Genomic DNA, 13,401 nt, shown 5'->3' on the forward strand with positions numbered 1-13,401 from the left:
CACGTGGTGTGGCTATTTATCTTGCCAGCAGGCACACTGCTCCACCAGGACCGGGGTATGAAAACCTGAGGTGACCAGACTAGAGCTGAGGCAAAGCCCACCTCTCTGCATGGGAAGAAACATCGCAGAAGAACACCTCCCCCGGGACGTCCAGAGAGGAGTGAGGCAGAGAAAGGAATGTGCACTGGCAGGGGGAGAGCCAGCAAGCCTGGTGTTGTCCTAACTCATCCCTGAAAGGCCACAAAACAACACAGTTATCATCCAGGGACCCGTTCCCTAATGCACTTGTCACCTTTCATTTGATTAATTATTTTTCCCATATCTCATCTCTCGGTCAGCTCTGACTTAGTTTCCTGTGTGTGTTTTCATACACAAGCCCAGTGCTGAAATGTTTGGATAGCAAAAGAGCTGCTGGTTCCAAAAGCATTTTTCCAATGGATTTAATTTTTGATTTGATTAAAGCCTTCTTAATAGTCCATAATCTTACCTTAACCATGAGTAATTTATGGCCAGATAATGCCCTCCATGGCAAAACTGTGCAGTATAGCTGGATTACTAAAAGCAGATACCACTGAAGTAGTTAGCACAGCCACTTATTCCATGAAGTACAGCTCTCCCCTGGCTCCTGTCGTAGTGTTTATTGGCCTCCATTTAATTTCCTGCCCTGATGGCTGTTTCTATTTTAGCTTGCTCACTGGGATCCAGTGGAGAGAGTGGGAATCAGAGCAAAGTTTCATCCCAGGATTGCAGTGGTGTAACTGGGTGGTTTTATGGCCAATGTGTTAAAGAAAACATTGGGTAAGTATTGGCAATTTCAAACATTAGTTATGGTGAGAGGAGAATTTCTACAGATTTGTTTACAGATAAAACTGTCTTGCCATCGGGAATAAATAGACACTCTCCAAGGCATTTACACAGGTACTTAACTACAGTCTTGTGAGAAGCCCCTTGGAAATCAGTGGCCTAAAGTTAAGTACATCCTTAAATGCTATATACTGTGCTGAGGTTTAACAGTCCAGCTAGATGGCTTTTGCATGTTTCCAAAGTACAGTTCACGCACATCATCAAGACAAATTTTCCCTCAGAAAAGTATTCTTTGGGTCTACCTGACCTCAGAGGGAACAACTGTTACCTGAGGGAAGAAGGAGCTCATTGCTGTCTGCACAAATGGTGCTTGTGCATGTAGAAACATGTAGCATTGCCCAAGTAAGAAGATAATAGGCAGCAAGGAAATGTACGGAATAATCCTAGTAGTCACCAGAGACCTGTGTGGGTGTCTGTGAATTTATCTGGGGTAGAAGGAAGAGGAAAGGAAGGAAAATAGAGTCGGAAAACAGATGAGGAGATTGCAGTGGAATCACCTGAAGAATCAAGGCTTGGAGCTGCTGAATGCAGATGTCTATCAGAGCAATGAGACACCATTTAGGTGATGCAACCTTTGGAGCACCTCTTCTGTGATGCAACTGAACAAACACAGTTAGATTGCTTTATTTCATTGGGGCTTTCAATTAATCCATTGGCAGTAATTGTATGGTTAAAATAAAAAATAGGTTCAGTGTTATGTGTGTTAAGTATTATTAGCATTCACACATTTCAATAAATTATAATCTGCAGAGATTAAATTCTTGACCAACAGTTTAGGTTTTATGTCCTAAACTCTAAGATTTTTCTTGGGTGCCTTATGAAGGCAAACCACAGTCATCTAGGGAATGGTGGCTGTTGAGTAACGGCAAGAGAAACAAGCTGCTTTCATCAGCTGCATCAGCCTGTCTGAATTTCATCATGTCATCTTGTCTGGAAAAGCCTGAGCACACGGATCCCTCTGCCATGGATTCTCCAAGGGACAGCTGTCACTCAGAGAAAGCACAAGAGACAGAAATATTTCCAAATGCCCTATACAAATCCATCTGTCTGACCCATACGAAAAATGCCAGGCGCTGGGTATTTGGGTTGGCAAGTATTAATCAGTAGAGAACGAAGATCTCACGTCACATTGAGAAGCAGGGCTTTAGCTGGCCTGCAGCTCACCCACAGCTGTGCAACCTCTGAGTAGCCAGTGTGTTCATGGTGCCATTGGTAAGAGCCTTGGGATCGTGTGAAAAACGAGCCCTGCAGCACTGCCCTTCCACCCTGCACATGAATTGCGTGCTGAGCCCCCATGTTGGCAACTTTGAGTTGGCAAGATCCCATATGACCCTGAATGCCTTATAGAATTTAAATAGCAGAATGCTTTTTTTTTTCTTCCTTTTTTTTCTTTTTTTTTTTTTTCCAGAAGCCAAGTTTACTCGTCAGGTTTCACGTTATAAACTTAGAAGGACAGAGGTCAGAAGCAAAACCTCATATTCGTAAATAGCAGATAAAAGATGCTCTGCTTCTGGAGCTGCAATTTCAATGCCCTTTCTTTAACTTCTGTGCATTTTAATTATGCCTGTGATGTCCCTTTTTATTGCTGCCACTTTTAGAGGCTGTAGCCTGCAGTCCGTGCCTAAAAGAGACTGTAAGACTAAGCCCATCATGCGCTAGTGTCAGCAAAGGAGGAAGCACTCATCGGTAAACAAGGGATTACAAACATATCTTCATCAGGCATTGGAAATGAATGATATCCCCCAAGTAAGTCTGAGTGTAGTGTCTTGTAGACTCCTACTGTGAGAGGGTATGGTGGCTTTAAAAGAGTTAAAAAACAACATGAATGTGAGCTCCTAATGCCATCTAGGTGATGGTCTGCTGGTGACACATCTTCTCTTATATCTCTGTTATATATGATAGCAAGGCTCTTGACTATACAAATACTCCAGGGCTCTCATACACATTTTTTTCATCCTTTAGGAATACCCTGCCATCTCCCTGAATGAGCCTACAGAAATCTTGGAATTTCAAGACTTTGTATTTGAATAGATACTTGGGAAAAAGTTGGCTAGTCAAACCTGATAATTATTTCACAACTTTTGCAGCTCTGCTTTTGGGATAGATTCCTTCATATTTCCTGAATGCAGGTAAAGGTCTCTCTTTTCTCCTGTTCATTTTTGTGAATGGAGCTGACTGGATATATAGCTTCAGTAATAGCATTTGTACTGTACTTTTTAGGTCTTGGTTTCTTTACTGCAACCAGGTGGGTGCTGGGTAGGAGACCCTATCTGTTATTAATAGTGTGGTTGGCTTGGAAGATACTGCCTTAAAATGGCAGGAAGCTGACAAGGGCAACAAATGACATGACCAACACAACCCATTCCTATCTCAGAAGTGCCAAAGGAGCAAGTGTGTTTTCTAAGGAAGCCATCAGATGTGGGATAGCAGTGAGGAAAGCCTTCTGGGGTTACGTGCCAGTCTCCAGGATGCTCAGTAATGTTGTGTTTTAACCTCTGCATGCTTACAATAAGAAGAAAACATCCCTACATCTAGGCAGAATCTGAATGTGCTCTCATCATCTCTGGTGTGCTGTAACTTGTCTGATAAGCATACGTCATTATACAGATTTATCCTAAAGGACTCCCTGCCTGGAGAGCAGCTCTGACAAATCAGAACTTTGGGAATGCTTAATGTAGTGAATGGCATTGCAAACACAAATCTTTATTACAGGAAAGATGAAGCACATTTAAACCTTCTGATTATCCTCTTTAAATAGCAAGCTCTCTGCCTATACATAGACCCAACCACTCATTAGAGATGGGCTGGTCGGCGGACATCCCTGCACACAGACAAAAGCTCTGCCTGCTCTGAATCACACACAGCCTACAGTGCCACTGTGGTCTCCTCCTTAACGCGGGTCGAAATACTCCTGGAACATACATCTACATAATCAGGACAAGAGAAGGAGACACACTAGTTCTAAGAATAAAACAAATGACCCTGAAATAATTAAGCTGCATTCACACTACGAGGAAATAATTTGGTGTCTTGATCAGTAAGGTAGACATTGGGGTTTCTTACCAGTAAGCCATTGGATCCATGGATGGTGACACAGCGGGAGAAGGTGTGGTGGATGGAGACATCCTTCACGTACGTTGGAGGGTTGTAGCCTCCTTTTTCATCCACATCTCCAGCCATATGGAAATGAATTGGGTAATGTCCCATTGTCTGCTGTCCCATGTATTTCAATTCTAGGCCTTCGATATGGGTAGCCTTAAAATCAAGACCAATCTGGAGAACAAAAGAACATCAGTCAGGAAAGATGAGGGCAAGGAGGAGGGCGAATACAGCATAGAAATGGGTGGGTGGTATCTTCTAGAGAGAATTACTTTGTGCAAGGGGAGTACAGCTGCAGGGTGAGAGAGAGAGGCTCATGATGGCCAAGGGAACCATAGTGGCTTTGTGGTCCCACCACTGCTGCCATGGCTACATCTTACTTCATTTCGGGAAAAAAACACGTTCAAATTTTATGTTTTCCATGAGTGTCTTTCACCTGGGCTCAAACTGACCCCCCTGGGCTGTGCACCACCAGAATTCAGGGAGAACTGGGATGGGGATGTGGAGGCTGTCTCTTGGAGGGGTTGAGCACCAGCCCCTGTGGCTGAGCAGGGTCTGCAGGGGCGTGAGGTACACTTCAAAGCCAGATACCAGGCAGCAGCAGTGGGGAGGAGCTGCTGCACCCAGGCAGGGAATGCTCGCTTCCCTTCCCGCGTCCTGGCTTTCTCAGTATGTCAAGGTGTGGCAGAGAAAAGTACAAGGAGAGGGCAGCAGCCCTACCTTGATGTGTCCCCCAAAGGTGTCAAAATCGAAGAAGGAGCACAGCTTGCTGCCGTACTCATAGCAGCGCCCCTCCATCTCGCCCATCACCACGACGTTGCGGCTCAGCAGCCCCACTTCTGCCCGCATGTCGACGCCGTCGATGACTTGGCCAACGTGGAGGTATGCTGCTTTCCCTGGGAGAACAAGATCCAGTTTCAGAGTTACCCTGCCAACGCTGCTGGTTTGCAGCATTTCTCGTGGTGGGGTTGGTTGATAATGAAAGGAGCACTTGAATCAGCAAAAAACTGCTGGCTGACTCCTCAAAAGGCAGAAGGCTGGAGCACAGGTGTCACACCATGTCCTGCTGAGATATTTTCAACAGAGGAAGTGGGATTTTTTTGGTCTGAAGTTGCTTCATTTAGACAGGTAGTTAAACCAACAGCCTGTCAGACAAAACACATTTCCTGCCTTGAAAAGGGACAGTGATCATTCGAGAGATTTTTACTTAGGTTTGCAATCAGCAGTGTATGAACATTCAGTGCAAAGAAAATTGATGATGCAGCTACAGAAAAGCCCCAAAATTATCATAGCACTTTCTATAGTGAGATGTTGGCAGCTGCTCAGAGCCTGCAGCACTGCTAACGGGTGAGCATCAGCCTGACCTTGCTAACACCACGGCTGCATAGCATTAAGGGTTGGGCAGAAAGCCTTGTGGAAATTGTGGCCTGGGACCATTGCAACCCCTCACCCAGCTCGTGGCTGGCCTCCACACACACACCTGGCTCCATGGAAGGGTTAAAACCACAGAGAGCCTTCCCTGGCCTGACCAGAAAGGGGTGAAGTCCGGGCAGCGTGGATGTCTAGAAAGCAAAATAATCTCTTTGCTGTAATTTCATTCAAACGTATTCATGCTCCTTCCTTCCTTCCTTCCTCGGCTTTCTGCAGAGAATGCAGTTGGGAAAAGGTTCATCTTACGGACTACATTCTGTATTATTCCAGTAAAAATAAGTAATAAACGCTTTAAGTAAACACCGAACCTTAAGGAATGCTACACTTGCATGTATTTAATTTCAGTGGAATCGTTCAAAGCAATAATTAGAAACAAATGGCAAGCCTGAAGCCTGGCTATCCCTGTGAAGCACTTTGTGCTGGAGCAGAGGTGCCAAGTTGCAGGGAGGATTTTGAACACTGAAACATTCTTGTTTTAACCAAAACACACTGCTTTGACTCTATAACAAAGATAAGCAAACACCATTAACTCCCCCTTTCTCCTGGCGCTGGGAGCAGTGTAGTTCAATGGGAACAGTGGGAATTGAGAAGGGTGAGTGCTCCTCTTTCTCCTGAGATTGCCACTCTGCAGGACAGGGCTCACCCCCTACATGAGCCTCTGCCTCAGCTCCCCACCTTCAAAATATCATGACAGTGGTAAAAGACACCCTCTGTTAACTGGAGTGGTGGTGACGGCAGGACTGGTGAACCCATTTATCCATTCAGCTCCTGGTAAAGCAAGAGGGGCAGGAAGGCTACAAGAGCATGTTGTGGGATTAATTGTTTGGCAGTAGCTTAGCTAGGGAGGAGAAAGACTCACTTCATCTTTTATGTTTTCCTCATATAATCTGCATCATGCTGACTCCTCTTCTCCCACCTGGGAGAAAGAATCTGACATGGGTGGAAGCAGCCTGTGGGAGCAGTGGTGGGGAGAGGATGCTCCATCCAGCTCCATGCTCAGCCCCAAAAATAAGGGCTGTAAGAGGCTGTGGGTTTGCACCTCACTTGTGTTTGCAGTCACCTTCTTAGAAAGGTCCTGGGCTTCCCTGCAGTGTTGCCCTGAAACCAGCAAGCCTCCTCAGGTATGTGGTCAAAATCAGACCCAACTTACCCAAAATACAGCTTCATCTCCCTTATTCACTTCTACCAAAAAAATTATGCCAGTGGGTGTCCTCTGCATGAAGATACCATGTGCTGGACCCTAGAGCAGCTCCATTAAGAAGCACAGCCACTTGTTATGAAGCTGTTTTTAAGCTGTTATTTTTCAGTTTCCCCCAGAGTTGACCTTTCCTTGATTTACTGAGATGCAGGAAGAAGTTCAGATAATCATAAGAACATCCTATTTCAAGCCACATCTCCAGGATTTGTGGCAGTGAAATTAGATAGGCAGTTTTGTTATTTAATGTGCTGAGCTCTAGAATAATAAATGTCATGCTTGCATGTATTTAATTTAATTTAACACCAGTCCAGACATGCAAAATAGTGTAAGCACTGACAGGAATTTTAAATACGCACTAACCAGTTTCTAAATATATCTCCTTGGGTGCATGTTTTTCACTCTGTGCTTTTGCTGACTTGGCTTGTTTGGAGATAAAAGGAGAGATGGAAAGCACTTCTAACATAAAAGCGGATTTTGAATAATAACTCCTTTAACAGAGTTTTGAAAAACAATCCTCTCCTTGCAGCAGCCAGAAATTCAAGCTCCCTGTGGCAGTGGGGCTGTCCTGCCAAAACGGCTCACAGGAGACAGACCCAGCACGGGAGTGCTCAGGTGCTGCAAATTCCTGCTGCAAACTGGCACCAGGCACTTCCCACGGGGCTGGGAGCTCCACTATGTGCGTCCATGGACACGTGGCACCTCCAGCGAGCTGGCAGGGCACGGCCATGAGTGGCATGAGGAAGAAATAAAACAAAAGAAGCTGCTCCATGCTGAGCTTGGGGAGTTCACCAGGGGATGGGAGCGCCTCACTGCAGAGCTGAAAATCTTCCCAGGGAACAGCCGTGATGTCCGAGCTCCTGAGATGCTGACCATGGGCAAACCCAAGCCTGGGGTGTGCAGACCAGCCCTGAAGTGGTTTGATAGGAAGAAAGGCAACACTGCTTTGAACGTGGGAAGAATGCATCTGCTACTTCAGCATCAGAGCTGATGCCTGGGATTGCCCAAGCGTTAACGAACTTGGGGTCACTGATTCACCATCTCCCTCTTTGGGCTCGCTCTTGCTGCATCCCTCATGGGGAGATGTTGCCTCGCTGGTGAGCCAGACTTGTGTTGTGCTGTAATCTAAACCAAACAAAGCCTTGTGGCCGCACAGATTGCATCTCTCCACAACAGGCCCACATGATGGGCTCAGAAGACCGCCCTTGGTTTGCTGCTCTATTTGTCATACTGGTGCCTTCAGTAACAATGTTAATTCGCAGGGAAAATCAATCTCCTTTAATGTGCAGGCTTGCCTGACAGAGGTCTTGATTCAGCAAAATACGAGCCCATTTCCATGCTCATGACTCAAGACAGTGACTATTAAAGTTACCAGAGCAGTTAGTAAGGAGAAGGTAATTATTAAAAGAAAGTATGCATTAAGATAAACATAGATGATCTACTAATCAAAGACACACTTATGTCAACACAGCAATTCAAAGTAGAGTGTCTCCAAACTGTACAAAGCTCCAGGAAAACCTGCCGTACTTGAACCTAACCATAAAACCTGGGTCTCAGGCTTATCATACCTGAGAAGGGTGGGACTGTAAAACTATTTCAGCAGCTACAGGTGTGGATGAGTGCTCAGCTCTGGCAAGATACACGCAGATATGTCTCTGACAACCCTCCCAGGTACACTCATGCATTCCTAATTGTGTTGGCTCTCAGTGCCATAAACTACTACATCGCCCTTTCAGAAGTGAATCAGACACGATAAGGTCTGGGTTTGGTGGAAGTAAAGTGGAGCTAAGATGCTTCTGGGTTATTTTTTTTATTCTATTTTTTTCTCTAATGGCTCTTTTGTTCTCCTCTGAACTCTGTGGATTAGACCTTCTCTCTCATGGTCTTTTAGTGTACCTTAAACCAGAGTTTTTAAAAGAAATGCTAAATACAAACCTGTCTGTTCAACTCTAGTAACCCAGTGACAGTAAATCCTTCAGGGCCCTTTTAAAACCAGCGCAACTCATTGTAGATGCCAGCCCAGACCTCTGTCAGATTTAGTATTTTTGCCAACCATTTGTCATCATTGGTGGTAATGCCTCTGTTGCTTATATTTAATAACCAACAAATGTTCACACAGGCATCCTGTCAAACCCTCATTGTTCTGAATTAGCTCGATGGGATTTGCTATTGCATCCCTAAGCCACAAGCCTGTAACACAACGGGGCATGGTTTGGGAGAGCTGACCAGCCTCTTGAGTCAGGCACTGCAGCCTGACGTCTTAATGAAGACGTATTCCTCCAATTCATGGGAAATCAGTTTTCCAGTGAAAAGCCTTATAGCAGAAAGGATGAAACTTTACAAGGAGATCAGAGCAAACTTAAGCCTTCTTGGGACATATTCCTACTGGGTTAGTTAACTCATCCTATTTATGGTCCTTTGTTCTGCTTCTCCTTTGTGGTCCCCCAGGGCACACTGCAAAGCTCAGAAGCACACCCTCAGCTGTAGGGGTGTACGTAGCCATGAGTTCACATGGATAATAGTAAGCATATGCTGTAACGTTACACTGGACCAGAACCTTCTGCCAGTAGCCGTTTGGTTTATTGGCTGAAATGAGCAGAGCTTAACGCTGCAGGTAGGTGCGACACAAGGCCTGATGTGCACAGGTCTCTCTGTTTTATCCCAATGACAGCATCACACTCACCCCTAGGCCCACTACTGCCCCACCTCATGGCCTCTTTCTGCAGCAACCACTTGGAAAACTACTGACTTATTTCTGTAAATGCTGGATTTTCTCTCTGACCTTCTATTTTTTCTCTCATCCTCACCAGTAAGTTCTAGCAGGTGGCATGAGAAGCTTACAGAGTTCTGACAGACAAACAGAGCAAATCCTTACTTAAATCAGGCCTGAATACAACCCTTCTGAGCTGTTATTTAAACTTGAGAGTTTTTAACACTGCTTCTAGGCAATGCCCAAAGGCAGAAGAAGGAGCTCTGAAAAGCTGCTAGAAAGGGCTGTTAAACAACACTTCCTGCCCAACCCTCAAGAACCAAAGATGCCTTAAATAAGAGTTTTGGCAAGTTCCAGCCAAAATGATGCCAACTTCTAGGCAGAATCTTCTAAATCTCTAAAAGTATCTTAATTTTGGTTGTGGAGTAACTTCTCCCACCCTCACAGCACAAGATAAATGCTGACAAAGGCAGTTTCAGTGAAGCTGTTAGATGACTATGTATTTACATTTTTATTTCAAAGTTCTCTGCATTAACAAGATCCCTGTGAACACCTTCTCTCTACAGTATTCCCAGCCCAATAAGCTAGATTTAAGATATGTGGGCTTGTAATCATAGATTCACTAGTATGTGGGATAATTGGAGCAATTATGCCAAGCACAAAAAGTTTTTTCTTGTTTTATCAAGAGCATATAGACACACAAAAGGGCATTTCTATTCCATGGTGAAACTTATCAGCATTGGTAGTAACTTCATACAGAGCAACCAAGATGCAGATAAGACTTGTTTCCCAGGGAAACTAGACCAAACGCTTGATCTTTCCTACTATCCAGTTCTGCCACAACAACACAACCCTTCCTTCCTTCCTTCCTTCCTCCTCTCTGCCTCTGCCCTGTGCCGTCATCCCTCCCCTTGTGAAGTTGCAAGATCAAACAGTTTTAATCTGTTCCCACAGAGAAAATAATCTAGGCACAAAAATGACAAGAAAAAAAAAATCAAACAAAGGAGAAAAAAGTTCCATTTAACTGAGTGACCGACTGACCAGGAGCAGAGTGGGACCTGCAGAGCTGAGTCCTTACTCAAGCCACACTCCCTTGTGGCATTTTTGGCATTAACACAATTACTCCAATAAAGGAGTACACAAGATCAGTTCCTCGGTGTCCTCCTTTGCTTCCTACACTGAGATTTTTAGACTTCCACAGTTAGACATCCAAATCCTACTAAAAAAAATCCTGATGGGAATTGAGTATTAACTCTCGTAAGCTGTTTTGAAAAGACCAGCCTCTAATCAGGCCATTTCTAGCAAGAAAAGCAAGTATGAGTTTTCAGCAGGAAGTGTCAAATATAAATAGGACATGAGCTAAATAATAAGTTTTACTTATTTGGCATAATACTCTAAACCATGTCTATTAAAATATTATTAAACGATGACAGCATCAATTATAATTAAACCTTGGTATGCCAAGTGGCTGCCACACCAAATCGTCTTTCCACAGAGAAGTTTTCTGCCTTTTTTAAACAAAGGGACTCTTAAGTAGTTCAGATCTGACATTTAGGTTTATTTAAAAGAAATTGAAAGGAAAAAAAATTGATATTAAAATGAATACAAAACATCATGGAAAGGAGCAGTTTTATCACTTGTCTTTCAAAGGACAGAATTTTGGAGTTCTCGGCTGCTAAACTAAGTCTCTTAGGCAAATCAAGCCACTCCACTTATTACAAATGACATCCCCCGAGACCACATGTATAAATATATCTGTGCAGAAGCCTTTTCTCAGACTGAGCAAACCAACTCTGAATACTTCACATCGGGAAAGGAAGGCAGACATTTATGACGGGTACCTCCCGTGTTTGGCTGAGAACCCAACATGGCTGCACAAGCACAGGCTGTGCTGGGGTGGATGCTCACCTGGGCTGAGGCTGTGGGCTGCTCCCCCTGCCTGCCAGCTACTTTATGTGCCTGCTTGCCTACATCATTTTCCCTTCACACATTGTCTGAGCCTCTGGGTCAACAAGTTTCATCAAAGCCAGCACCCAACCAAGCGGCAGCAGCTGCAGGCATGCACGTGCACAGCCTGGTTGCAGTGCCAGCCAAGCACTCGTCGTGCTGGCATTTGCCTCCTTGAGCAGTGAGTGCACTTCAAATCCCAGTGCCAGGGCACAGCCAAAATCCCACACCCCCGTGGGCAGGGTTGTACAGGCTGCAGGCAGCCGCAGGCAGAGTGGAGGGGTGGTGGCATGGAGACACCCACCCCTCCTGGCTCATTAGTGCTCCTAATCCTGGCTAATTGCGTGTCATGGCACGGAGCAATGGGTGATGTTAGGCGATGGTTGGGCATGGAGCAGCTCAGGGTAGAGCTCAGCCTTCCCCTGGTTTCATTTCATCAGGACTGAGCTTAGAACCAGGCAGATGATTTTATTTGCTGGTGTGAATGTGCTTTTGTTACAAGAAAGTTGGATGTAATTTTTACTACTGGATCAGATTTTGCCCTGATTTATATAATCAGTAAGATCCCATTGACGTCAATGGAGTTGCCTGGATATAAGTAAAGGCAGACTTTGGCCCCAGTGCTCATGTCATTTGTGGTAATAAAAGGAATGTCCTAATTCTCCTAAAGAGTAATTGGAGACCAAGAGCACAATTACTTTAACAAGTGTTTCCACTGCTTTTTTACTTGAAAATTGCATGAACTTTTTTGTAGTTTTTAACCCCTTATTAATTTCCTTAAGCTAACTGAGTTGCCACTGTTGTAGAAGATGAATATAATTACTTGATTTTTTCAGATCCATTACATTATGGGAAGCTTAAGAGATATATTCATATGTCATCTTTATTTTTACTGACGATCTTCCAAGATCATCTTCATGATGTAACTTGTATCATACCAGTCTGGTACAATTTTTCCAATAGCTCAAAAAGTTGCTCAAGAAAAATATCCAACTTGGAGATGTGTCTTCTCTGAAAGTACTAGTCATTTTAAGTCATAAGACTATGATACATTCAGAATGTGAATAACATTTTTCTTGGCCTGACAAGCACCTCTCCTTCAGACCGTGCAACAATGAATGGCTGGAGGTCTGTGGGGAGGCAGCTGCCAAAGGAAGTGCATTTGTACCTTCCAGAAGATGTTGCATCAGAGATAATGGGGAAGTAGCTCATTTCACAGAACCAACCAAACTCCCTGGTGCATTGGATGTTCCAAGTGCCCTGACGGTTTCTCAGAAAGATCTTACTGTAAATGCTGACAAAACCTCTACACAGAGCAACTGCCAGCATGTAAGAAAAAGATACTGTAACATGCATATTTTACCACCAGACAAATACAGCCATTAAAAATGGCTTCAGCTGTTACATACTCGTATAGTGTAAAATTACTTTTGCTTTTATAAAGCAAGACAATTAAAAATCATTTGCCTATCCAGAAAAGATGCAGTTCTTGTGATATTTCCATATTCTGCTCATTAGCCTGCCAAAATCTAATTCTGGAAGAAAAAGCCCACTTCACAGACTCAAGTGGAGATGCAAATCTCCCCCTCTGGATTTCACTTTCATGCTCATACCAGTAAAAGTCTGTGCTTCAGCATGGAAATGTGTCTGAAGGTGACTTTACAATCATTAGCCTGCGATGTCTTTTCATCAAAAGCAATTTGTTCCAGATTTGAGCTAGTCACCTTCAAGAGGAAAATGCTGTGACTCTGCAAAGCTTCCTGCTCCTTCTGCTCAGAGCAATTTGGTCAGCACTCTGCAGACTCCCTTTCCCCACGTGCTCTGGCACAGCAAAATACACTGGCCACATGGCTCCAGAAAAGTTTGGCAAATACATCACCTCATAGCAATGTAGTCTAGAGATGCAGTAAAAGAGAAACAGTAGCTTCAGTGGTACCAAACAGTCTCTCTAAAATCTGAGATTAAATTTCATGTTAAATATAACTTTCTTAGGAAAATACCCAGCTGATCCATTACTTCATAGCCCTACAGTCTCTCACAGTCTGCTCCTCCCCTAGCATGCTGCTTGGATCAGCTGTGCTGATTTCCTGCTTTCCAGGAACTGATACGTTTTCAAATGCAGAAATGCAAAACTGAACATTTCAGATACACGGCC

The 13,401-nt window shown here is 44.2% G+C and overlaps 1 protein-coding gene across 1 annotated transcript in view; it reads right to left on the reverse strand.

The window, feature by feature from the left end:
* CEMIP (cell migration inducing hyaluronidase 1) overlaps nucleotides 1-13,401 on the reverse strand; it is a 107,451-nt gene that overhangs the window by 26,426 nt on the left and 67,624 nt on the right. The window contains exons 12-13 of the mRNA XM_082768861.1: nucleotides 4,684-4,859; nucleotides 3,928-4,137 (exon numbers count right to left, since the gene is read on the reverse strand). Of these exons, the coding sequence (XP_082624987.1) occupies nucleotides 3,928-4,137; nucleotides 4,684-4,859 (386 nt within the window). The remainder of the gene's footprint in view (nucleotides 1-3,927; nucleotides 4,138-4,683; nucleotides 4,860-13,401) is intronic.

This window comes from Aythya marila (genome assembly GCF_965140915.1).
Source record: "Aythya marila genome assembly, chromosome: 11".
Classification (NCBI taxonomy): Eukaryota; Metazoa; Chordata; class Aves; order Anseriformes; family Anatidae; genus Aythya; species Aythya marila.